Source organism: Oryza sativa, chromosome 10 (genome assembly GCF_034140825.1).
Source record: "Oryza sativa Japonica Group chromosome 10, ASM3414082v1".
Classification (NCBI taxonomy): domain Eukaryota; kingdom Viridiplantae; phylum Streptophyta; class Magnoliopsida; order Poales; family Poaceae; genus Oryza; species Oryza sativa.
In genome coordinates, this window is record NC_089044.1 from 6,961,138 (window position 1) to 6,988,702 (window position 27,565).

The 27,565-nt window shown below is 49.1% G+C and overlaps 1 protein-coding gene across 4 annotated transcripts; it reads right to left on the reverse strand.

Moving 5' to 3' along the window:
- Positions 1-23,537: 23,537 nt before the first annotated feature.
- LOC4348253 (uncharacterized) lies at positions 23,538-27,172 on the reverse strand. Of its 4 annotated transcripts, XR_010737243.1 has the most exons (6): positions 27,029-27,132; positions 25,604-25,640; positions 25,312-25,524; positions 24,936-25,208; positions 24,704-24,864; positions 23,538-23,841 (listed from the first exon to the last, which is right to left on the reverse strand). XR_010737243.1 is itself a non-coding variant. In XM_015757675.3 (5 exons), exons 1-5 carry the CDS (start codon positions 27,152-27,154, stop codon positions 23,832-23,834), a joined length of 783 nt encoding a protein of 260 aa, XP_015613161.1. In that variant the 5' UTR covers positions 27,155-27,172; the 3' UTR covers positions 23,538-23,831. The 4 variants fall into 4 exon arrangements, 3 of the variants coding, with proteins under 3 accessions (XP_015613161.1, XP_025876363.1, XP_066161133.1); XM_015757675.3 differs by lacking the exon at positions 25,604-25,640 and having other exon boundaries at positions 27,029-27,172; XM_026020578.2 differs by lacking the exon at positions 25,604-25,640 and having other exon boundaries at positions 24,689-24,864; positions 27,029-27,172.
- Between the last annotated feature and the right edge of the window lie 393 nt (positions 27,173-27,565).

Sequence of the window (27,565 nt, forward strand, 5' to 3'; positions counted from 1 at the left end):
ACATCAAGGAAATACCTTGAGACTTAGTCAGTTACGACTGTATTTTATCTGTATCTGTATATTCCGTTAGGGATATAGATTATCTTTTGTAACACGGACTCCTTCCCATATATAAGGGGGGTCCGGGTGCCTCTAGGGGCAGTTGTTGATTTTCTCCAAATTATACAATCAATAAGACACTCGGCGGATTCATCCCCGGACAGGAATAGGGTATTACTTCTTGAATAAGAAGGCCTGAACCTGTATAAATCCTTTGTCTCCAAACCCATACACTTCTCCAGCTTGATAGCCACCCCCTTTTATTATTGCCGAAATCTAGTTTCGACAGTTGGCGCGCCAGGTAGGGGTTGCGTCAAGCTTTTCGCCGATCAGTGCAATGGGTTCCGTCTCCGGCTTCGACGACCTCGTCTTCCCACCCGGGCAGACGTTTCGGTTCAGCAGCCTCGACTTCGTGTCACGACCGGAAATAACCCAACGGGCTTTCCTGACGTGCGTGCATTAATCCTTGTCCCAGGAGGCAAGGTACACCAAAAGTTGATACAATTCAGAGTTTAACAAGCGGAAGCGTAAATAGTTAATTTATTACATGGGCAGCGAAGGCCCAGCACACACAGAGACAAACGAAAAACAGCGGAAGACTAGGGCGACGACCACAGGCGCTTGACGGCAGGCACGAGCTAGACACCAAAGCCTTCATCTTCTAGGAGCTCCTCTTCTGGACTTGGGAAAAATTGAGCAAGACTGAGTACAACCACCGTACTCAACAAGACACACCCACAAGTGCAGAATAAATGCAAGGGAGTACAAGGGAATTATAACATAAAGGGTTAGGGTTGCAGTAAACAGCATTGAAAGACATTTAGTTGCTCAAAGCTATTTTGTAAACACGATCCTAGAGCTATACAATGTTATTAATCAAGGCCGTGAACCCACACGAACCTGCCTTAACCCAAGGCCTATGATGATTCAGACCGAACTGGCAACCCGACCCTGGGTCCCAGCTCGTCCCAAGCCAACCCAGGCCAACCATTCCACATTTTAGTTGTTAAGCAGGTTTTAAGAATTAAAACACTAACTTGGGTACATTGCTCGGCTTGCCCATAACCGAGGGCTCGGCTATTCGAATAGTTTATACTCTGATCAGAGGTGTACATCTTTACCCACAAGACACATCTTCCTCACGTGTAACCACATGCCACATACCACCACGGTATACAGACGGAAGACGTGACATAGTTTCCAACCCATCCTAGCCATAGACAAGAGTACCGACCCAATCCCGCCTACGGCCGGAACCCCCGGGACAGGCAGGCAAGACTGAGCCCCTAGCAGCAGGGCACCAACCCTCTGCCATGACATCTCGACTACTGGACCGCAGCTCGTGTAGCCTTCATTTGCCCTGGAGAATGTCCATCGACCCCCGACTTCATCCATCTCCAATCCGTGTACTTTTGTTTATGACTAGACTGAGCCACAAACTAAGCCTTACCCACTAGACATGTGGAAGTACGGTAGTGCTTTGCAACAGAGGCCCGAAGACCGGTCCTTATATGGCCGAGGTGCTACCATCAAAACCATGCACCCCGAGCCCAGCCTAAAACCATTTTAGGGGATTTTGAATAGAGGGGGCGGTGTGAAGCCAATTCCACAATAATCCAACAATTCCATCGTGTCCAGGTGATATGAATATTTCCCAAGTCTAAAGTTATAAAACCACCTAATGTTACCTAATTAAATTGCGAAGCATCTACCTAAATTTAAACTAGGGATACCACGAGTAGAGTGTCCACTAGTTGAGGTTTTGTTTAAGCTAGGGTGAACAAGGTAATAATAATAACAATAACAATAATAATATGGTCATAACAAAGGTAAATAGGCATGGCTAAATAAAACAGTGATAACGCGGGAATTTAAATAAAGCGATAATGCAATAATTTAAATCAACATAATTTTACAAACTGGGATTCAATATGTTCAAAGATGATGTGACTTGCCTTGCTCGCTTTCCCAACCGACGGCTTCGACTTCCACGAAGAGCGGATCTTCCGAAGCTGCAGCGTCTACACGACCAACGGAAAAGAAAAGGCTTTTACTCTAATAAACTCCACATAACAGCAGAAACAAAGCACAAAAATGGGTTCTTGACTTCTTAAGGAAAAATTAGAGACTTGAACGGTCCAATTCCGAGTTCAAATGGCCAAGATATGGCCATTTGAAGTTTATATGCTCTTTAAATGGATATTTGCGAATTTCTTCATTTAAATTTTAATTAAAAACCCATTTATTGCGTCAGCCGAGGGAGAGGGCGCGCGGACCGGGTCCACGGGAGTGGGGCCCACGCGTCAGCCTCTCGGTCCACGGTGGACCGGGCGCACGCGGCTGACGGCGGCCGGCGCCGTGGGTCCCACGCGTCAGCCGCACCCGCGGGCGCGGGCGGCTGACGGCCGGGTCCCACCTGGCAGCCGCGGGGCGCGCCCGAAGGCGGCCTCGCCGGCACGGCCGACGGGAGGGGGACGCGCCCGCGCCCCGATGGTCACCGCCGGCAACCACCGGCGCGGCGGAGCGGCACCCGAGAGAGAGGAGGGAAGGGGGAAGTGAATGGAGCGGTCTTCGGCTCACCTCGGTCGACGGCGACGACGGGAACGGCGGCCGAAGCGGAAGAAGGCGGCGGCGCGGTTCGGGACGGCGAGGACGACGGTGCTCCGGCGGTCGGCGAGCGAAACGGAGGCGCGGACGAGGTCGACGGGAACGCGGCGAAGCCGATGGAGGTGACGCCGAGTGGGGAGGAAGTCCGGAGCGACGGCGGCGGCGAACCGGAGCACGGCGGCGACGGCGGAGAGAAGGTGCGACGGTGCGGGCTCGATTCCGACGGGGAGAGTGAGCGGCGAGTGGCGGAAACGGAGGAGAAGAGCACGGAAGACGATTAAATAGCGTCGGGAGAGAGGGAAAGCGGCCGGAGGAGATGGAAACCGGCGCGGAGATCTCGGCTCCATTGATTGCGCCGGCGAACTTTGCGGGCACAAAATCGGACGAATCCGAGGGAGAGAGAGAGGGGAAAGTGGGGGAATCGGGAGAGGGAATCGCGGGGAATGATTCCCCCCTCATTATGGCGCGCGGGGACGGCGGGAGGCGGCGAGATTCGCGGCGGCGGCGGCGCTAGGGCACGGGCGAGCGGCGGCTGCGGCGCGAGGAAGGCGATGACAGGTGGGCCCCACCCGTCAGCGAGGGCGGCGGGCGGGCCCGCCTGTCAGCGGCGCGCGCGCGGGGAGGAGCCGATGGGCCGGAGGGGAGGAGAGAGAGGGAGGGAAGAGAAGTGGGCCGAGCCGGCCCAAGAAGGGAAGGGGGGGAAAGAAGACTTCTTTTAGGGTTTTTCTTTTTATAAACCTTTTCAACTTTGTTTATTTCTTCTCAATTATTATTTGTGCTCTGAAAATTCCACTAAAATTTATTTATGCATTTTAGGCTTTTAGGAAATATACAAAAATCCTCCAAGCCTTATTTGACTTTTATCTTTGCACATTTTAATTGTTGAAGGCTTTCACATGAATTTTAATTATTCTCGGCACAATTTCGAGGATGTATTTTAGAGTCGATTTGGGACGTGACACTTCGTCACCAACAACTTCGGCAAGATCTCTCTCCTTGACTCGGTGTCAGACCAGTCGGGAGAGAACCGGATTTCAGTCCCGTTTGAACTCCCAAACGCGGCTGAAAGTTACTTCAAGACCATCTCAATCGAGTTGGCTTCAAACCACTCGGGTGAGATCGCATCTTCTCTAACGTCACCAGATCAAGATGTTGGGGCTTATCCACCGATCCTGATGAAGCTCCCCGACGATTTGGCGGCCGTCTCCACCACGACAGCGTCTCCATCCCGTAGGTCTAGGCGGAAGTCGGCTTCAACACCGATTTCGCCTAGCTTCAGGGAAGTCGGCGTCATCCTCCAACCACTCGGCACGGTTTCGACGGATCAGCTGGATAGCTACTACAGCTCTCCCACCGTCGACTCGCGCCCCACCGACATCGTGGAGTACGACGAGTTTAGCTCTCGCTACAACGACCCGGATCTCGACGACTTCGACGGAAGCCTAGAGGACAACTACACCCCTCTCTACTTCGGCGTCTTCATGGCCGATAACGAGACGGAGGAGCAACGCCAAGCCCGGGAGACCGAAGCACGTCGCGAGTTTGAGCGTCGCCGACTGGAGGAGGAGCATCAAGCACAAGAACAAGAACGGCTACGGCGTGAGCAGCAGGAGCGTGAGCGGACCGCGAAGGAGGCTGAGGATCGACGGCAGCGAGCTTTGGAAGCAGGGCGCCGAGCGCGTGATCTCATCGGCCAACAAGATGTTGAAGGGACACCGGTTTTCCGCACCCCTCAACAGAATGCGGTTGCCGCGATCACCCTCCTCGACACCCTCCTCAAGGAAAACGAGCTCAATCAATCTGATCACGTCGTCAACATCTTGAACCAGAAGAAAAACAATGATTGCGGCTTCAGTCCCAGTTAACTCCGAAAGCGTCCACACGCCGACTGGCAGCCGAGTCCCCCACTTCCGATCTCATGACTACCGTCATCCAAGCCTCAGCATCACCGGCGCAGGATCCAATCGCAGCAGCAGGGGTCACGACGAGCGGTCCGTTCACTCACCTCCCGACCATCATAGGGAGCGCCGAGTGGAACGGCCTCGCTCACCACCTCGTCGCCGCCCCGTCGATCTTCGCGACACAATCATACAGCGCCGAGCAGCTCGAGGCCATTATCGTTCGCCGGACCGCCACGACGACGACCTTGATGGAGTAGCAGCCTTCACCGACGACCTGCGTCGAGTGGATTGGCCAGCCGGCTTCAAGCCGACTGGAATAGAGAAGTACGACGGTACCACTAACCCAGAATCGTGGCTTACCGTCTACGGACTCGCAATCCGCGCAGCAGGAGGAGACAACAAGGCCATGGCGAACTATTTACCAGTGGCTTTAGCAGATTCCGCCCGATCTTGGCTCCATGGATTGCCCCGTGGTACAATTGGATCTTGGGCTGAATTACGCGACCACTTCATCGCCAACTTCCAAGGCACCTTCGAGCGTCCCGGCACACAATACGACCTCTACAACGTTATTCAGAAGTCCGGAGAATCCCTTCGAGATTACATCCGGCGATTTTCTGAACAACGTAACAAGATCTCCGACATCACCGACGACGTTATCATCGCCGCATTCACCAAAGGGATTCGCCACGAAGAATTGGTCGGCAAGTTCGGGCGTAAGCCTCCCAGGACAGTCAAGCTTATGTTTGAAAAAGCCAACGAGTACGCCAAAGCTGAAGACGCTGTCACCGCATCAAAGCAGTCGGGTCCCAGTTGGAAGCCAAACAAGGGTACGCCGGCTACGGGAGGAGGTGGAAGTAACAATCATAAGGACCGCAAGCGTAAGCCTGAGGAACTTGTTGCAACCGCCACTCACTCTTCTCGACAGCGTTCGCGCGTCAACACGTTCGACAAGATCATGAACTCCCAATGCCCGCACCATCCTAACTCCAACCACGTGGCCAAAGATTGTTTCGTCTACAAGCAGTTTGCGGAGCAATACACCAAGACCACACGGAAGAACTCCGACGAAGAACAAAGCACGTCGAGGAAGAAGGACGACGGCGACACCCCGGCAGGATTTCAAGACCACCGTAAGGAGCTCAACCATATCTTCGGCGGCCCCCTGGCGTATGAGTCTAAAAGGAAGCAAAAGTTGACCGAACGGGAGATCAATGCTGTTCAGCCCGACACGCCCCAATATCTTCGATGGTCAGAGATTGCAATCAAGTTTGACCGCTCGGATCATCCTGACCGAGTGGTCCACCCGGGGCGGTACCCCCTGGTACTAGACCCAGTGGTCCGTAATGTCAAGCTTCGCAGAACCCTCATCGACGGCGGTAGTGCACTCAATATCCTCTTCGCCAAGACTTTGGATGATATGCAGATTCCTCGCTCCGAGCTAAAACCAAGCAATGCGCCTTTTCACGGCGTAATTCCAGGATTATCCGCAACCCCACTCGGCCAGATCACCCTCCCGGTCACCTTTGGCACTCGGGAAAACTTCCGCACAGAGAATATCAGCTTTGAAGTCGCCGATTTCGAGACAGCATACCATGCCATACTCGGACGCCCGGCGTTAGCTGTCGCGACCGGGAAAATTGCCTTTTCCCGAACGCTAGTGTATTAATCCCCGTCCCAGGAAAAGCCGGGGTACACCACACAAACATGATATAAAAGACACATCTTTATTACATCGATAATATTTACATTATTACAAAGGCACATAAGGCCTGACAATCAAAAATAAACAGCAGCGGACTAGCGGGCCTACGGCTCCATCTTCACAGGCGCTCAACTGGGGTATAAGCCAGGACTCCACCAAAGACATCTTCTCCAAAGCTTCTCTTACTGAAGAGGGGAAAGATTGAGCAAGAATGAGTACAACCACAGTACTCAGCAAGTCACACCGGCAGATGCATGGTTAATGCAAGGGGGTACAAGGAGTAATAATATAGGGATTAAGTTTTGCAGTAAACAGCATTTAAAAGTCACTTAGTTGCCCAAAGCCATTTTGTAAAGACGATCCTAGAGCTACACAGTATTATTAAACAAGGCCGTGAACCCTCACGAACCTGCCTTAACCCAAGGCCTACGATGATTCGGACCGAACTGGCAACCCGACCCTGGGTCCCAGCTCGTCCCAAGCCAACCCAGGCCAACCATTCCACATTTTAGTTGTTAAGCAAATTTTAAGAATTAAAACACTGACTTGGGTACATTGCTCGGCTTGCCCATAACCGAGGGCTCGGCTATTCGAATAGATTTACTCTGATCAGAGGTGTACATCTTTACCCACAAGACACATCTTCCTCACGTGTTACCACGTGCCACATACCACCACGGTATACAGACGGAAGACGTGACATAGTTTCCAACCCATCCTAGCCATAAACAAGAGTACCGACCCAATCCCCCTACGGCCGGGACACCCGGGACAGGCAGGCAGGACTGAGCCCCCTAGCAGCAGGGCACCAACCCTCTGCCATGACATCTCGACTACCGGGCCGCAGCTCGCGTAGCCTTCATTTGCCCTGGAGAATGTCCATCGACCCCCGACTTCATCCACCTCCATCCGTGTACTTTTGTTTATAACCAGACTGAGCCACAAACTAAGCCTTACCCACTAGACATGTGGAAGTACGGTAGTGCTTTGCAACAGAGGCCCGAGCTTAATCCTTATAGTGGCCGGGGTGCTACTTCCCACAACTGGCATGCACCCAAACCCCACCGAAAACAGGTTTTAGGGGTTTTGAAAGAGGAAGAGAGGTGTATGTCCAATTCCACCATAAACCAACAATTCCATAGTGTCCAAATGATATGAGAATTCCCAAAGTCTAAAGTTATAAAACCACCTAATGTTGCCTAATTAACCAGCGAAGCATCTACCTAAGTTCATACTAGTGGAACCATAAATAGAGTACTCACTAGTTGGGGTTTTGTTTAACCTAGGGTGAACAAAGTAATAATAACAATAACAATAATAATAAGGTCATAACAAAGGTAAATAGGTATGGCTAGATAAAACAGTGATAACGCGGGAATTTAAATAAAGCGGTAATGCAATAATTTAAATCAACATAATTTTACAAACTGGGATTCAATATGATCAAGGATGATGTGACTTGCCTTGCTCGCTCTCCCAAACGACGGCTTCGACTTCCACGAAGAGCGGATCTTCCGAAACTGCAGCGTCTACACGACCAACGGAAAAGAAAAGGCTTTTACTCTAATAAACTCCAAATAACAAGCAGGAACAAAGCACAAAAATGGGTTCTTTACATCTTAAGGAAAAATTAGAGACTTGAACGGTCCAATTCCGAGTTCAAATGGCCAAGATATGGCCATTTGAAGTTTATATGCTCTTTAAATGGATATTTGCGAATTTCTTCATTTAAATTTTAATTAAAAAAAACAATTATTGCGTCAGCCGAGGGAGCGGGGCGCGCGGACCGGGTCCACGGGAAGTGGGGCCCACGCGTCAGCCGCTCGGTCCACGGTGGACCGGGCGCACGCGGCTGGCGGCGGTCGGCGCCGTGGGTCCCGCGCGTCAGCCGCACCCGCGGGCGCGGGCGGCTGACGGCCGGGCCCACCTGGCAGCCGCGAGGGCGCGCCCGAAGGCGGCCTCGCCGGCACGGCCGACGGGAGCGGCGCGCCCGCGCCCCGATGGTCACCGCCGGCGACCACCGGCGCGGCGGAGCGGCGCCCGAGAGAGCGGAGAGAAGGGGGAAAGCGAACGGCGGTCTTCGGCTCACCCCGGGACAACGACGACGACGAGAACGGTGGCCGGAGCGGAGGAAAGCGGCGGCGCGGCTCGGGATGACGATGACGGCGGCGCTCCGACGGTCGGCGAGCGAAACGGAGGCGCGGACGAGGTCGACGGCGATGCGGCGATGCCGAGGGAGGTGGCGCCGAGCCGGGAGGAAGACCGGAGCGACGACGGCGGCGAACCGGAGGTCGGCGGCGACGGCGGAGAGAGAGGAGCACGGCGCGAGCACGGATCCGACGGCGAGAGCGAGCGGCGAGCGGCGGAAACGGAAGAGCGGAGCTCGGGGAGCAATTATATAGCACCGAGAGGGGGAGAACGCGGCCGGAGAGGAAGGAAACGGGCGCGGGGATCTCGGGCTCCATAGATGTCGCCGGCGAGGATTACGGGATGAATCCGGACGGATCCGAGGGAGAGAGAGAGGGGAAATCAGGGGAAACGGGAGAGGGAATCACGGGGAGTGATTCCCCTCTCTTTAATGCGCGCGGGGACGGCGGGATGCGGCGCAATCCGCGGCGGCGGCGGCGCTAGGGCACGGGCGAGCGGCGGCGGGCGCGGCGGGAGGAAGGCGATGACAGGTGGGTCCCACCCGTCAGCGAGAGTGGCGGGCGGGCCCGCCTGTCAGCGGCGCACGCGCGCGGGGGAGGCCGATGGGCCGCGGGAGAGGAGAGAGAGAGGGAGAGGGAAGTGGGCCGAGCCGGCCCAAGAGGGAAGGGGGGGAAAAAAGAACTTCTTTTAGGGTTTTTCTTTTTATAAATCCTTTTTAACTTTGTTTATTTCTTAACAATTATTATTTGTGCTCTGAAAATTCCACTAAAATTTGAGGGCTCCTTTTAGACCAAGGAGAATTTAACAAAAATTCTCCGGGTCACATTTGAATTTTTCTTGTACGTATTTTAATGTTTGCCAATTTCTTTCGAATTTTAATTAATTCTATTATTCCTTTTAGAAGATGATTTTTATTTTGGGATGAATTTATCAGGACGTGACAAATCCACCCCCCTTACAAGAATCTCGTCCCCGAGATTCGAGGAGGCTAGCAAGAAGATAGGTTGGGCGGTCTTCTCTTCTTGTCTGACTTCTTCCGTCGCGTCTTTTATAACAAACTTGCCTAGCAAAACTTCTCCACTCTGGATTGCTTGGCTCGATCTCCTATTGCAGATGGAATCTTCTCTTCACCTGACTTGTCCCTGGTTGAACCTTTAGCTGACTTCGACTGGGTTGCGGCACTTGAAGATGGGGCTTCAGTTCCAGAACTTTGCATAGTTCATATCTTTGGAGTCAACCTCATACAAGTTACCCACTTCATGTCATGCGTCGAGATCAGCTCGACATTACTAGGATACCATGCTTGTCATCATAAGGATATCAGGCTTGTCATTTACTTCTAACTTGCCACAAACTGCCTCATATTAGCTTTCCTGGTCTCCGGGTGCTAGCTACTTCTGCTATTCGATGCGAGGGTCGATAATTTTGCCTTTGAATTATGTTTCTCAACCGAACCAACTTATTCCACTTGACATGCTTTGACGTCTTCCCAAATGGCTTTACTGCTGGACTTCTTATTGTTTGATCGTTATCCTGCCAAATCTGAAGCTTCGTCGTTAGGTGTGATTTTAATCTGACCTCTATAGACTAACTTCGAACATATCTCTTGGTTCAAAACTGGGAATAGCTCCCACGAACAGACAACTCGGATTCACCTTCTTTTCATTCGGTTTACTTCCCACTATTCTCTTCATGTTGTCATCATTTAGCATTCAAAGTATTCCTTTACACATTCAACCCTGACGTAATCTTTTCAGATTTCTCTTATCAATCCCCTTTCGACCTACTTCTTTGCCATCAATCGCTAGGTTATTTGATTCATAGTAGATTATGAGCTTACGGAAATGAGACCCTAGGTCTCCCTAATCAGCAACAAAATGTACACAACTCACAGCACTTGCAATCTTAACATGGATCCTTCATAAACTTATCAAACTCCTTCATAATCTCATGTTTCTCTGTTATTACATGATTGACGGGAACAACTATAAAACAAAAGTATTTGAACACTGATATAAGAGTATTATGGTTGTTTCTGACTAGCGCTAGGCTTATCAGGTACTGCATTTGCTCCAGTGACCACTCGGCGACTGGCGGGTCTGCTTCCTTAACAGGTACTATAGTTTGTAACAGACAATAACTTTCTTACGCTCGGGTTCTTCATCTTATACCTGATTTCTTTGGCTGCCGTGCTGGAACATCCAAAGGTACAATGCCAATACTGGCCTCTGTCTTGTAAACTGATGGCTGGGGCTGAAATTGAGCATTGACACCTTGTGGTAATGCACTCGCTGGAGTTGGAGCTGTTGCAACGCGGTCTATAGGACTGCTTCGGGCTGCATGGATGACAATTCGCTGAGGGGCAAGCTTCTGATTGCAAGGAGTTGCGTGGACTGACGTGCTGGCAGCTATGTTTCTTGGTCTGGGGCACTTGTCGGCGAAATGACCCATTCCTTGACAATTGAAGCAACAGATATCTTCCCGGACTCGGCATTTCCTTTTCTCATTTTGATTCCTCTGTCCTGGCACTGGATTTAAGCTGAGACTGTAATCTTGGCGAGGATTGGTGTTGCCTTGATGCTTCTCTCCGTTGGAACTGGCGGGTTGGTTGACCATCTTCTTCGTCAGCAGAAAACTGAATTGACAATCTTTTGGTACATGATCGGTTCCTTCACAAAAGAAACAAGTGATCCTGCTCGTTGGACACCTGTCGGGTGGATGGTCTTCCTCACAATGAACGCATATGGTGGCACACGAGCTGGCGACATGACCGATTTCTCCACAACGAGAGCATGCCTTACGTTCCATTTCATCTTCATCATCTGAGGAGACTTGATCTGAATCTTCACTATCAGACACTCTACCTCCATTAGCTAAAAGATGCTCTGTCAACTGTGGTGCACCTCGGAAGGTATTTCTTCTCTGACGTCTTGTCATTCCTGGTGGAGGCCATTCTGTGCTGGTAATGATCATCTTACGGACTTCATCTTCGGTTCGCATTGGTGTTTTTCTTTTCTGCTGAGGACGCTCCCTTGCATAGTGCCCTTGCTCATCACACGTAAAGCAAATGTTACTTGCTTCTTTTGGGTCAACAGGTGGCACGTCACCATGGGTCCTTCGGGATGCTGGCGGCATGCTGTCTTGTGGTGTGAGTGCTTGGACTGCCTCCAACTGCACTTGAGGTTGTATTTGACTCAGGTTCAGAATCGGCGTCTGATGCTGCTGTAGTATCTCTATAAGCAATCGGTTCTGGTTAATCAGGTGTTGGACCAGTGTCACACAACTGGTGTCTGGTGCTTCATTCACTCGGGAGCTTGAGGTACCAATGTCCTGACTTCTGACCTTATTGCCTTTCTCATTGTCAGCCATCTGTTGCAAAGGTTTGGAGAGGGAGAGAGGGAAAACAAAGGGGAGAGACAGATTAGAAACTAAGGATAGGACCTTAACAGATCTAAGTCTTTTGCTGTTATGATGTATGTTAGGCTTATTCTGCAAGTTGATTAAGCAAACAACCTAGCATGGTTACATCACAACCCACCGATGCAAACCACGCGCTACACACACAAGCAAGGAAACACACGACAAACGAAACACTAAAGGGTGGCTTAGGTTCTGCGACGGGTTCTCCAAGATCTTCGCTCCTGCTTCACAGCTGGCTTCACTGCTTCCTTCGCTTCGCTAGCGGATCCTGCAGTCTTCCGGAGCTTCGGCAAACAATTGGCGACATCTTCTTCTTCGCAAAGCTGACCATCTAGTACTAGTTGAAATCCGAAGAAGGAAGAAGGGAGTAAACATTTTGCAAATAGCATTAGGGGAAGGAGAAAAAGGAACTTTCGCAAGTAGTTTTATTTATAAAATATGTCCTTAGGTTTTATCCACTTGGCTTATCCTACAGTCGAGATGGCTCTGATACCAGCTTGTCGCGACCGGGAAAATTGCCTTTTCCCGAACGCTAGTGTATTAATCCCCGTCCCAGGAAAAGCCGGGGTACACCACACAAACATGATATAAAAGACACATCTTTATTACATCGATAATATTTACATTATTACAAAGGCACATAAGGCCTGACAATCAAAAATAAACAGCAGCGGACTAGCGGGCCTACGGCTCCATCTTCACAGGCGCTCAACTGGGGTATAAGCCAGGACTCCACCAAAGACATCTTCTCCAAAGCTTCTCTTACTGAAGAGGGGAAAGATTGAGCAAGAATGAGTACAACCACAGTACTCAGCAAGTCACACCGGCAGATGCATGGTTAATGCAAGGGGGTACAAGGAGTAATAATATAGGGATTAAGTTTTGCAGTAAACAGCATTTAAAAGTCACTTAGTTGCCCAAAGCCATTTTGTAAAGACGATCCTAGAGCTACACAGTATTATTAAACAAGGCCGTGAACCCTCACGAACCTGCCTTAACCCAAGGCCTACGATGATTCGGACCGAACTGGCAACCCGACCCTGGGTCCCAGCTCGTCCCAAGCCAACCCAGGCCAACCATTCCACATTTTAGTTGTTAAGCAAATTTTAAGAATTAAAACACTGACTTGGGTACATTGCTCGGCTTGCCCATAACCGAGGGCTCGGCTATTCGAATAGATTTACTCTGATCAGAGGTGTACATCTTTACCCACAAGACACATCTTCCTCACGTGTTACCACGTGCCACATACCACCACGGTATACAGACGGAAGACGTGACATAGTTTCCAACCCATCCTAACCATAAACAAGAGTACCGACCCAATCCCCCTACGGCCGGGACACCCGGGACAGGCAGGCAGGACTGAGCCCCCTAGCAGCAGGGCACCAACCCTCTGCCATGACATCTCGACTACCGGGCCGCAGCTCGCGTAGCCTTCATTTGCCCTGGAGAATGTCCATCGACCCCCGACTTCATCCACCTCCATCCGTGTACTTTTGTTTATAACCAGACTGAGCCACAAACTAAGCCTTACCCACTAGACATGTGGAAGTACGGTAGTGCTTTGCAACAGAGGCCCGAGCTTAATCCTTATAGTGGCCGGGGTGCTACTTCCCACAACTGGCATGCACCCAAACCCCACCGAAAACAGGTTTTAGGGGTTTTGAAAGAGGAAGAGAGGTGTATGTCCAATTCCACCATAAACCAACAATTCCATAGTGTCCAAATGATATGAGAATTCCCAAAGTCTAAAGTTATAAAACCACCTAATGTTGCCTAATTAACCAGCGAAGCATCTACCTAAGTTCATACTAGTGGAACCATAAATAGAGTACTCACTAGTTGGGGTTTTGTTTAACCTAGGGTGAACAAAGTAATAATAACAATAACAATAATAATAAGGTCATAACAAAGGTAAATAGGTATGGCTAGATAAAACAGTGATAACGCGGGAATTTAAATAAAGCGGTAATGCAATAATTTAAATCAACATAATTTTACAAACTGGGATTCAATATGATCAAGGATGATGTGACTTGCCTTGCTCGCTCTCCCAAACGACGGCTTCGACTTCCACGAAGAGCGGATCTTCCGAAACTGCAGCGTCTACACGACCAACGGAAAAGAAAAGGCTTTTACTCTAATAAACTCCAAATAACAAGCAGGAACAAAGCACAAAAATGGGTTCTTTACATCTTAAGGAAAAATTAGAGACTTGAACGGTCCAATTCCGAGTTCAAATGGCCAAGATATGGCCATTTGAAGTTTATATGCTCTTTAAATGGATATTTGCGAATTTCTTCATTTAAATTTTAATTAAAAAAAACAATTATTGCGTCAGCCGAGGGAGCGGGGCGCGCGGACCGGGTCCACGGGAAGTGGGGCCCACGCGTCAGCCGCTCGGTCCACGGTGGACCGGGCGCACGCGGCTGGCGGCGGTCGGCGCCGTGGGTCCCGCGCGTCAGCCGCACCCGCGGGCGCGGGCGGCTGACGGCCGGGCCCACCTGGCAGCCGCGAGGGCGCGCCCGAAGGCGGCCTCGCCGGCACGGCCGACGGGAGCGGCGCGCCCGCGCCCCGATGGTCACCGCCGGCGACCACCGGCGCGGCGGAGCGGCGCCCGAGAGAGCGGAGAGAAGGGGGAAAGCGAACGGCGGTCTTCGGCTCACCCCGGGACAACGACGACGACGAGAACGGTGGCCGGAGCGGAGGAAAGCGGCGGCGCGGCTCGGGATGACGATGACGGCGGCGCTCCGACGGTCGGCGAGCGAAACGGAGGCGCGGACGAGGTCGACGGCGATGCGGCGATGCCGAGGGAGGTGGCGCCGAGCCGGGAGGAAGACCGGAGCGACGACGGCGGCGAACCGGAGGTCGGCGGCGACGGCGGAGAGAGAGGAGCACGGCGCGAGCACGGATCCGACGGCGAGAGCGAGCGGCGAGCGGCGGAAACGGAAGAGCGGAGCTCGGGGAGCAATTATATAGCACCGAGAGGGGGAGAACGCGGCCGGAGAGGAAGGAAACGGGCGCGGGGATCTCGGGCTCCATAGATGTCGCCGGCGAGGATTACGGGATGAATCCGGACGGATCCGAGGGAGAGAGAGAGGGGAAATCGGGGGAAACGGGAGAGGGAATCACGGGGAGTGATTCCCCTCTCTTTAATGCGCGCGGGGACGGCGGGATGCGGCGCAATCCGCGGCGGCGGCGGCGCTAGGGCACGGGCGAGCGGCGGCGGGCGCGGCGGGAGGAAGGCGATGACAGGTGGGTCCCACCCGTCAGCGAGAGTGGCGGGCGGGCCCGCCTGTCAGCGGCGCACGCGCGCGGGGGAGGCCGATGGGCCGCGGGAGAGGAGAGAGAGAGGGAGAGGGAAGTGGGCCGAGCCGGCCCAAGAGGGAAGGGGGGGGAAAAAAGAACTTCTTTTAGGGTTTTTCTTTTTATAAATCCTTTTTAACTTTGTTTATTTCTTAACAATTATTATTTGTGCTCTGAAAATTCCACTAAAATTTGAGGGCTCCTTTTAGACCAAGGAGAATTTAACAAAAATTCTCCGGGTCACATTTGAATTTTTCTTGTACGTATTTTAATGTTTGCCAATTTCTTTCGAATTTTAATTAATTCTATTATTCCTTTTAGAAGATGATTTTTATTTTGGGATGAATTTATCAGGACGTGACATTAGCTAAGTTTATGGCCGTCCCGCACTACACTTACATGATGATGAAGATGCCTGGTCCCCGAGGAGTCCTATCCCTACGGAGCGACATCAAACAAGCCGTCACATGCGACAAGGAGAGTTGCGACATGGCCCAAACCCGCGAGATGGCGTCTGCCCGAGAGGATATACGACTGGCTACAGCCACGGCGAGCGAAGGAGAAGTGCCCGCTACCAAGATCTCAAAAAGTGGAGAAAGCGAAGCCAAGACTAAAAAGATTCCCCTAGATCCTTCTGATTCTACTAAAACTGCTGTAATAGGCGCCGAGTTAGATTGTAAATAGGAAAGCGCGCTCATCACCTTTCTTCAGAACAATAAAGATATCTTTGCGTGGAAACCATCTGATATGCCCGGTATTCCTAGAGAGGTGATTGAGCACTCCTTACATGTCAAAGAAGATGCCAAGCCTATCAAACAACGACTCCGCCGATTCGCACAAGACAGGAAGGACGCGATCAAGGAGGAATTAACCAAGCTGTTGGCGGCAGGCTTCATTAAAGAAGTCCTTCATCCCGACTGGCTGGCAAACCCGGTTCTAGTACGGAAGAAAACGGGGCAATGGCGCATGTGTGTTGATTATACTGACCTCAACAAATCTTGCCCTAAAGATCCTTTTGGGTTGCCTCGCATTGACCAGGTAGTCGACTCGACCGCCGGCTGTGAGCTTCTCAGTTTTTTGGACTGTTACTCGGGGTATCATCAGATCCGACTGAAGGAATCCGACTGCTTGAAGACTTCATTCATCACGCCCTTTGGAGCATACTGCTACGTCACCATGCCGTTCGGACTAAAAAATGCAGGAGCAACTTATCAACGTATGATCCAGAGATGCTTCTCAACGCAGATCGGCCGCAACGTTGAAGCCTATGTGGATGATGTAGTTGTCAAGACCAAGCAAAAGGATGATTTGATCTCGGATCTAGAAGAAACCTTCGCGAGCATCCGCTCTTTCAAGATGAAATTAAACCCTGAAAAGTGCACCTTCGGAGTACCGTCAGGGAAGCTGCTTGATTTTATGGTGTCTCATAGGGGCATCCAAGCCAACCCGGAGAAAGTTACTGCTATCCTCAACATGAAACCACCAAGTACCCAGAAAGATGTTCAGAAGCTGACTGGATGCATGGCGGCGCTCAGCCGATTTGTTTCAAGACTTGGCGAACGGGGGATGCCCTTCTTTAAGCTACTGAAGAAAACAGATGATTTCCGGTGGGGACCCGAAGCACAGAAGGCCTTCGAAGATTTCAAGAAACTCCTCACCGAGCCACCAGTCTTAGCTTCACCACATCCGCAGGAGCCGTTGCTGCTGTATGTATCAGCCACCTCCCAGGTTGTGAGCACAGTGTTGGTCGTTGAGCGCGAGGAAGAAGGCCATGTCCAGAAAGTCCAGCGACCGATTTACTTTGTCAGTGAAGTCCTATCCGACTCCAAAACGAGGTACCCTCAGGTTCAGAAGCTGTTATATGGTATTCTAATTACTACCAGGAAACTATCTCACTACTTTCAAGGTCACTCGGTAACGGTGGTCACATCATTTCCACTCGGTGACATACTGCACAACCGCGAAGCAAACGGACGGATTGCTAAGTGGGCTTTGGAGTTGATGTCTTTGGACATATCATTCAAGCCCCGAATTTCAATCAAGTCCCAAGCGTTAGCTGATTTTGTCGCCGAATGGACCGAGTGCCAGGAGGATACCCCCGCGGAGAAGATGGAGCACTGGACCATGCATTTTGACGGATCAAAACGACTTTCGGGCACTGGAGCAGGAGTAGTTTTGATTTCCCCAACTAGAGAAAGATTAAGCTATGTGCTTTGGATACATTTTTCGGCATCCCACAACGTCGCCGAGTATGAGGCGCTCCTTCATGGACTGCGGATTGCAATTTCCCTAGGGATAAAGCGTCTAATAGTTCGAGGCGATTCACAGCTGGTCGTCAACCAAGTTATGAAAGAGTGGTCCTGCCTTGACGACAACATGATGGCATATCGACAAGAGGTACGCAAATTGGAAGACAAGTTCGATGGACTCGAGCTCAGTCATGTTCTTCGACATAACAATGAAGCCGCCGACAGACTTGCCAACTTTGGATCCAAGCGCGAGGTGGCGCCCTCCGATGTTTTCGTCGAACACCTTTACACGCCGACAGTACCTCACAAAGATACTACTCAAGTTGCGGGCACCCATGACGTAGCTATGGTTGAAGCCAACTGGCGAGAGCCCCTCATACGATTTTTGACTTCTCAAGAACTCCCCCAAGACAAAGATGAAGCCGAGCGAATTTCAAGGCGGAGCAAAATTTACGTTATGCATGACGCTGAGTTGTACAAGAAAAGCCCTTCAGGGATTCTGCAACGCTGCGTATCTTTAGAGGAAGGGAGACAATTGCTGAAAGACATACATTCTGGGATATGCGGAAACCATGCTGCCGCACGCACCATTGTCGGCAAAGCTTACCGGCAGGGTTTCTTTTGGCCTACTGCAGTGTCCGACGCCGACAAAATTGTGCGTACGTGCGAAGGTTGCCAATTTTTCGCCAGACAAATTCATCTACCAGCTCAAGAGTTGCAGACCATCCCACTGTCTTGGCCATTTGCGGTTTGGGGGCTTGACATGGTTGGCCCGTTTAAAAAGGCATTCGGCGGTTACACGCACCTCTTTGTGGCCATTGACAAATTCTCCAAGTGGATTGAAGCTAAACCGGTTGTCACAATCACAGCAGATAACGCTCGAGACTTCTTCATCAACATTGTGCATAGATTTGGAGTGCCCAATCGGATCATCACTGATAATGGCAGACAATTCACTGGCGGAGTTTTTAAAGACTTTTGTGAAGACTTTGGAATTAAGATTTGCTACGCCTCAGTGGCACATCCCATGAGCAATGGACAAGTGGAGCGAGCCAATGGCATGATACTTCAAGGGATTAAAGCGCGAGTTTTTGACCGGCTAAAACCCTATGCCGGCAAATGGGTGGAACAGCTGCCATCAGTACTTTGGTCTTTGCGTACTACACCCAGTCGGGCCACAGGCCAGTCACCTTTTTTCCTTGTCTATGGGGCAGAAGCAATGTTGCCGAGTGAAGTCGAATTCGAGTCTTTGCGCTTTCGTAATTTCCGCGAAGAACGCTACGAAGAGGACCGAGTGGATGATTTGCACCGATTGGAAGAAGTCCGCGAAGCAGCTTTGATTCGGTCGGCTCGATACTTACAAGGGTTGCGGCGTTATCATAATCGCAATGTTCGATCCCGTGCCTTTTTAGTCGGCGACCTGGTTTTGCGGAAAATTCATACTACACGAGATCAGCACAAGTTATCTCCTCTATGGGAAGGGCCATTTATCATCTCTGAAGTCACCCGGCCAGGTTCCTATCGACTCAAGCGCGAAGACGGTACACTTGTCGACAACTCTTGGAACATTGAACATCTTCGTCGTTTCTACGCTTAAGCTTATCATTGTACTTCCCTATCTTGACTGTCAACATCAAGTTTTCTTCTTGACATTGTCAGTCGGGGGCTATCATCATAATAATGGAGTGTGATTTTTTATTAATTTAATTTGCTTACTTGGTCTATCATTGCCTTGTTTGGTTTTTCTACTTAGTCTGCGAGGACTGAAAGTTTTTAATAGCTTCTTTGGGTTTTAGGCTCAACAAAGCTTGATAAAAGCTTTTAAGAAATCAAAGACTTGGCTAGATTTATCAAGCACAGCATAAATACACCAGTATTGTACAAGTTATGCCTCCATTTGCTACATTTATACTCAGTCAGAATCAGTCTTTTCATCATCAGAGTTATTACTACTTGGCTGAAGGTCGGTATTGCGGAATTGGTCTACAACGTCACTTGCAATCTTGTCAGCCGCGTTTTGAGCATTGCTGATAAGATCAAGAGCAGTTTCTTCGCTTGTCCCGTCTGCAAAGCCATCAATGGCGTCAATTTCAATCCTTGGGTACAAGGATTTGGTCATCGCCAATGCCATGCTAGCTCCCATACTTCCAGCTTTCTTGATATTCTTGAAATATACATCCGGAGCAACTCTCAGCTTGTCGAAGATTTCGGTTGCGTCGAGTGCACTCGGACCACTGTTATTGAGGAACATAGCTTGGACAAGTGGTGTAGCGACATTAGCGACTTCATCTCTTGCTCCTTCAAGCCTCTTGATCTTACCAACCAGGACGTCAAATTGAGCTTGAGATTTGATTTTGCGGTCTACAAAACACATTTATGATCAAAATCTACTGCATTACAAAGAGAGAAGTTCAGATTGTCAGCTGGTGGTACCTTCAACTTCCTTCAAGGCCGAGTCCCTTTGCGCAGCCAATTCTACCTTGTCTCTTTCCAGGGCTTCAATTTGTTTCTCCATTTGAGCCATCCTGGCGGCTTGCGCTGTTTTGAAATCCAAATGGTTGAGGATACAGTTACGACAGCGTAAATTAATGGGACAGATATAGAGATTACCCTTTGATGAACCACTCAGCTCGAAGTTTGAATCCTGGAGCTGGGCAATTCGGTCCCTTAATTCCTTCTCTGTCTTTTTGGCGAGCTCCTTGGCCTCGTGTAGCTGGTCCCTAACTGCTTCAAGAGTTCCCAAATGAGGAACCAGCTTTTCTAAAGTTGCAGTCTTGGCCTCATTGCGAAGATGGATTCTCTGCATGATGGTTCATGGTTTAGATTTGCTGAAGAGAAAACAAAGTCATCAAAGGCAGTCACCCGGAAGATTTACATTCACAATGCGAGTAGCTTCTCCAAGTGCCTTCTTCAGCTGGCACACTTCCTCATCTTCTTTTTGACGATTTATGACGATGCCGGCAGCTTGTGAGTTCTCGTCCCACCATTTGAGCAAGATAGGAGGACGAGAGTTATCAGCCGCCTTTATGCAAGGAATTTCTTCTTCGTCATCGCCTGGTGGTCCTGATGTATTTCCAGGATATTAGACGAATAAGCTGAAGTTATTTAAATCGGCATCACTTGAGAAGATGAGTTACTTGAGGGTGTTCCTAGCTGAGCGTGGGGTGATCCTTGTTCTTTATTTGGAGACCCAATCATCGAGTCGTTGCCAGCCTCAGGTTCTTGAGAAGTCGTCGTCTGCGCTTCAACTTCGGGAATTTCTTGATCTGGACCTACATCCGACTGGTTTCCAGTCGGGGGCTCTTGGGTTGTTGTAGTTTCAGTTGCTGTCGACTGGTTTCCCGTCGGAGGCTGGTCACTCGGATCGGCTTTATTACCTGAAGTATGGGCGCCAGTCGGCTGGCTCTCGGCAGTCGGCTCAGAATCCTTGGATGAACTTGGCTCTGTCACAGCCGGATCAGGATCTTTTCCAGTTGGATCTATGTCGGATGGTTTCCTGCAAAGTGTTCTTTCAATATTCAGTATTATTTCTATGAGAGAAGCATGTCGAAGGGAAATGGCACCAAGAGGTTTATACCTGGAAGATGTTCTAATCTTTGGCACTGGGCGGCCAGCCAGTTTTTTCCTGGGAGTGGTTCGCTTTGGGAGTTTATTGGGCGTGCCTTTGTCCCCAGATTTGTTGCCGTCGTCGCCTTCGTCGTCATTAAGCACCAGCTTTCTCTTGCGAGAACCTGTCTGCCCAGTCGGTTTGGAGGTTTGAGGTTGCGGGTCTGATCTGATTGTTGGCCCTCCACCTCCCTGAACGGAGTGCTGGCGAGGAGACCGGCGCTGAGTGACTGGGGGGTCAGATTTCATCAATGCATATTCCTGAATAAGACGCCTCCACGGTTAGTTAACTCAACATGAAGACAAGGTTATGTTTTGATCATGGGTTGAAGATTTCGGATACATACCTGCGGAGGCGGATTGAAGGCGTTATATGGCACAACTGGCAGCTGATGTGAGTAGCTGACGACAATAGCATTTGAGAAGATTTTATACATTCTCTCCTTCATGATTTTAAAATCCAGAGAGTCTGGTTCTTCACGATTAGGATCATGCTTGCCGTCAAACTCGAATGCCGTACGGGATCTTTCTTTAATTGGTGCCAATCGGCATTTGATGAAATGCCGAATAATCTGCTCTCCTTGTAAGCCTTGTTCTTTGAGTTTTAGCATGCGATCCATCAACTCCAAGGCTTGGGCAGCTTCATCCCCGATTGGAAGAGAGTTCCAAGTATCTTGGTACACTGGAGGAAGACAAGAGTACTCGGGAAGAGCAGGCTCGGGATTCTGAACATAAAACCAGTTCGCATGCCACCCTTTGTTTGAAGTCTTGAAGGGCATCGAGAAGTACTTCTGGCTCAGAGTCCCTCTCAACTGAAATCCGGCCCCTCCAACTACACATGGCTTACTCTTGTTCGGTTGGGGTTTGAGAAAGAAGATTCGGCGAAACAGAGCGAAGTGGGGTTTAATTCCCAAGAAGGCTTCACAAACATGGATGAAATTGGCGATGTGGACTATGGAATTTGGATTTAGGTGATGCAAGCTGATTCCATAGAAGCTTAATATCCCGCGGAAAAATTTTGAGGTCGGAAGAGCGAAGCCGCCGTAGAAGAAATGGGAAAAGACTACAACCTCGTGTGTATCGGGGGACGGAAAAGCCTCACCGCACGCTGGCCACCACCCGATGATTTCCTTGGCCGGGAGAACGCCGTGCGCCACCATCTCCTTCAGGTTCTCTTCCGTCACGTCGGATGGCGTCCATTGGCCTTCAAAGCTTTCTTTCTCTTCCGCCATCGATTTTACCCGAATGCGCTGATTTGATTCGAGGGATGGCTAGGGAGAGGTGAGGGATTGAGGCGGCGGATCACGGGAAGGATTTTGATGCACTTTTCGAAGGTGGATTTGAGTGGAATGGTGAACCCTAGTTTGCCGGCGCAGCTCTGTACTGTAGCAGGGAGTGGGGAAAATGGCGAGAGTTCCGGCGGGGAAGACGAAGTGACGCTTGGGTCTCGGAATTTCTTGTTAAGGGTATCGGAGGTGCGAATGGGCTTAGGCCTGAACAGTACCTCAGCCCAGTACTTTTGACAGCGTGGCCCATTGTGCTCCTTAGGGACTTAGGCATTTTTTGCTTTGGCAATTTATGCGCACAATAGTGTTGCCCAATGCTGATAAAATCCTTTTTACGCGGTCATATAATTCTTTGGAATTATTGCAATGCAAATTAAAAGGTGCCCGACAGAAAGGTGTTATGTTGTTTTTGTAAGCTTTTTTAGGCTACAAAAGCTGTCTGGGTTAACTTGGAATGGCTTGTTTTTACCATAGTCATTTCCCTGGTATGTTATATGCCTGTTTTCATTATGGTAAATAGTCATAGCCTAGGCTATTAGACTTATTCATTACCATAATTTTTATAATATTTGGTGGGTAATCTTTAGAATTTTTTATTCGGATGCCTGTCAAGTGTGTTCATTCGTGGACCTTTTAGAGTGTTAACCACTCGGATTCCTTTTATTATGGCTAAAAAGCAGTCGGCTAGAATGCCTCTTTAGGCGCCGCGTATGCTTTTGTCATATGATGCACGATTGTGCTATTATTTTGTTCTCAACTATATGTTTAGTTTGTTAACTAATCACATAGTTGGGGGCTACACCTAATTAGGTGCATCTATTCGATGCACCATATTCTTTATCTTTTCGCCCTTTACAGTCTTCGTCTTCGCTACTCGGCAGGCCTTGGCATGAAAAGTTTGAAGCACTCGGATTATTATCTTTGAGAAGGCTATGATGGTTGACTGCAAAGGTCTCGGGGGCTACTGTGGAGATTATGGATATCCCATATCTACACGGCGATGATATTTGGACTGAATATAGGATACCGAATATAGATAGAATATCTTATTTGTATCTCGGGTTTGTTTCTCAACTTGTACATCAAGGAAATACCTTGAGACTTAGTCGGTTACGACTGTATTTTATCTGTATCTGCATATTCCGTTAGGGATATAGATTATCTTTTGTAACACGGACTCCTTCCCATATATAAGGGGGGTCCGGGTGCCTCTAGGGGCAGTTGTTGATTTTCTCCAAATTATACAATCAATAAGACACTCGGCGGATTCATCCCCGGACAGGAATAGGGTATTACTTCTTGAATAAGAAGGCCTGAACCTGTATAAATCCTTTGTCTCCAAACCCATACACTTCTCCAGCTTGATAGCCACCCCCTTTTATTATTGCCGAAATCTAGTTTCGACATGAACTATTCTTGATAGACATGTCAGCTAGAAAACAAGAAAAAAGGACACACCCACGGCATCAAAGTATCAAGACCTCCACTAGCTGTGTTAAGTCCATCTTGTTCCAGAATACAGCCAACCTTCGTCTTGTTCATCTCCTAACTTGCTTGTTACTTATGCAGAACTGTACAGGAAGAAATCCAAGAACAAATAAACTTGATTAGCTTTTGCAGACTGTTAATAAACCAGCGGCTAAGCCATCAAATGTATGTGAGATAATATCAATCTTACTCCAGAAGTGCTATAAATTATATTTGATAAATTTAACCAAAGGGTATTTTAGAAACAGAGGATCCAGAGTCTCATCTTGAGAGCAACATTGCAACCCCTCTATTTACCTTTCCAACCTCTCCTAAGCAATTTAAGTATAGTTAAACTGCTATTTCCCAAAATAAGGTGTAAGCTTCAATTTTAATTTCATCCTCTCACAGAAATGCAGGTGTTCTATTGAAACAGTGTTCATGGTCATGAGACCAACCTGAACCATCGAATTTGGATGCTACATTAGGCACTTCAACATAAGAATTGCATAGGCTTATGATCTATATCCAAAAACATACCTGAAAAACAATGGATACATCCAAAAACTGTTGTTCTCTTCTTATTCCTTAAGATATATATCTAAATAGTTCTAAATAAATTGAAATCAAGTTTTTTGGGTACTTGACAAATTTTGACTAGCAGTACGCCAGTAACATATTGTAAGTGACCATTCATTAAATCTGTCATTGAATGTCACCTGAAAAGCTATGGTTTTGCCAGAACAAGTCCAACAGGCCAAGAAACAATCAAGAAAGGTAAACACTCTGAAGAAGTTCAAGAAAATTCCCTACATTTGATCTTTTCTTAACCAAAATTTTATGAACATAAAAGTAGTAGAACAAAGCAAATTCCTTTGCATCAACCACATTTCAACATAAAACAGGGGTATTTCTTAAACTTATTTAATCACATCCACTTGGTATCCTCACAGTAAATGGAAGCACCTCATGCAGCAACACACAGCATTTCCATTGAACATCTCATTACACCCTGCACGAGCACAAAGATTCCAATCTGGCTCTACTAATCCATCATGCCCATCTCCATGCTCAGCGGGGAGGCGCTTAATAGGAAGCATGTGACGCCCGTCCTCTCCAACCATTACCTGGAATCACATTTAGAAGTAATTACGCGAACAACACAGGAAACTATTTACTTACAATATTAAGTACTCACATGAATATCTTGGCCAAATTCCACTGGGAGCTGTTCTTGGTCTATGACCAACCAGCCATTCAAACGCTCAATAGTAATTATATCAGGTCCTGCAGCATGATTACCCTGGGGGTGTGGGTGGACCAGATGGTTCGGACAGGAAACACCACAAAAGGACCGGAGGCATTGCCCACAGAGCTGATCCAGCTGATGGATCGGCTGTCCAACAGACTCTGAAAATTCCACCAGGTTTTGAGCCATACCTCGCCTAGCTCCGGTATGCACCCGCAATAGCTGCATAACAACATTAAATTTATTCAACGTTTTAGTGACATGCAAATGAGGTAACCTCAATAATACAACAGAAGCAGAGCAACAAAAAAGAGAAAGGAATTACTCTGCAGGAAATGGAACAGAGGTTAGATCGGCCCTTAATGCGGCGGCCACACTGTAGGCACAGTCCCTGATAACGAGCATCAACAACTGGAGGGGGCAGAATAGGAATCCATAAAGCACCATTCATCTTAATTCTCTGAATCCCTGTCAAATTATATCCACATCCGATCGCGTCTTGCGATCGGATCGCAGGAGTGAAGGAGATTGTACTGATCTGTACATAGAAAAGGTCAAGAACTGTCAATAAGAAGTGAATAAACAGGAATGTTAGAGCTAACAGGAAATAAAATCACCAAAATTGAGGGCACTGCCTAGTAGCCTGGAAGACTACTGCTGCAAAAACAACAAGGATTAGGGATCAAGGACTTAAGAACGCATAACACAGCATTACTCTTAAAACTAGCAAACAAGGTACTCTCTGCAGAAGATGATCCAATGGCTATCTGGTTTAGAGAAAGATATCTGCAAAACGCAATACAGCTAAACCCCAGGGCCAGTGATACACCGACTTGGAAGCTCATCCAGTCACAATTCCAGATTCTAAGCTACACGACCCAGGTAAAACTTGGCAACGGCAAAACAACCCTCTTTTGGAAAGATAAATGGCTACCCCAGCGCATAGAGTTCGCATTCCCAGTTTTATTCTCTTTTGCACTACACAAGGATTGCACGGTTGAATCGCAATACAGGCAAAATTCCTGGAACATCCAGCTCCATCCAAACCTCTCCTACCAAGCAGAGTCAGAGCTACATGCACTGCTGCAAATCCTGCAAAACCACCGCCCCTACCCAGACAAAACAGACGCAAGAGAGTTTTCATACCCGGTACCTAAAATCTCAACAGCAAATGCCTATCGTCTGCTGTCCTTTCATGGGTCACTTTGGATTCCAGCAAATTATATTTGGCTCCACACCATCCCACAAAACGGCAAGGTTTTCCTCTGGCTGGCATTCAGGGACAGATTAAACACCAAAGCCAATATGGTCAACAAAAACTGGAACGAAGACCCCCACTGCTCTTTGTGCCCTGCGCTAGAAACAGCTGACCACATCATCTTAGAGGGTGCAGACAGGCCAATAGCCTCTGGGAAAAATTGAATTTACTACCGCTAGCCAACAACTCAGATTCTATCTCAGCCTTCCTCCAGGAAATTATGAACAGAAATCAAACACTGAAAGGAATTGAGCCAGTTTGGTTTGCTGCCTGCGCATATACTCTATGGAAAGCACGCAACAACCGGGTGTTCGAAAGACAATTTGACAGTCTACAATGAAGTATTCAACAGGTCTCAGACACCATGCATACAGCTCTGGAGCCTAAGGACCAATGAAACAAATAAACAAAAAATTCAATCTTGGTGCTCACGGCTTTCCTAGAAGAATGCTACATGTACATATATCTGTAAATTCTCCCTTTTTCTGTTTTGGTTTGTTCTGCTTTTTGCTCTTTTTTTCTCTCTGATAATTCCCACACCTAATATGTAATCTGTAAACCTCATTTTAATTAATCTTCTCAAGAACTCCTAACCCTAACAGAAGAACCCCAAGAACCCCAAGAACCCCAAGAACTCCAAGAACCCCAAGAACCCAAAAACCCCAAGAACTCCAAGAACCCCAAGAACCCCAAGAACTCCAAGAACTCCGCGTTGCTTGGCGTGGCTGCGGGCTGCGTCCCCGCGGCCCAAGCGGGTGAACGGGGCGAGGCGGCGCAAGATTACCTCGCAGACGAACCACCCCGCCGCGCCGCCGCGAACATGGACCGCCGCCTCGCGTGTACGCGTCTGCGTGTGTCTAAAGCTCTCGCGTGGTAGGTACTGGCCGCGGCTGACCCACCCTGCCCTCATGGCCTCATTTACTCTCTCAATGCCACCTGGACCAACCAATTCGCAAGAAGCGGAACCTTTTTTTTTTTTCTCTTTGCGAGTTTGCGACCAACTAATCCTACGTGTCCAAGTCCAAGAAGTCGAATTCAACAAGAAGTCAAAGAAGTAAGAATTCAACAGTAGTATACCCGCGCTGGTGACGGTCCCTGATCATGATGAGTATTCCTGTGATCAGCACAGCAGCGGCTGCACACAGCTGAGGCACACTGGAAGCAAAACAACGACGTCATGCACGCTCCTTCCCAGTCCGTGTCGACAAGTCTATGCACCACTCGATCATCCATCGCTCTCTCACCCTTGGCTACTTTTGCCGTGAATTGTGATTGGGAAAATAACGTGTCACACGTTGGGATTGGGATATATATAGAGCGA

Bases quoted from the DNA above. Each gene is read 5' to 3' on its own strand.
- LOC4348253 (XM_026020578.2), bottom strand. From the start codon at position 27,154: ATGAGGGCAGGGTGGGTCAGCCGCGGCCAGTACCTACCACGCGAGAGC. The intron at 25,525-27,028 runs GTAATCTTGCGC...TTCTATGTACAG, and splicing joins CGGGGTGGTTCGTCTGCGAG to ATCAGTACAATCTCCTTCAC. The intron at 24,865-24,935 runs GTGAGTACTTAA...ATGTGATTCCAG, and splicing joins AATTTGGCCAAGATATTCAT to GTAATGGTTGGAGAGGACGG.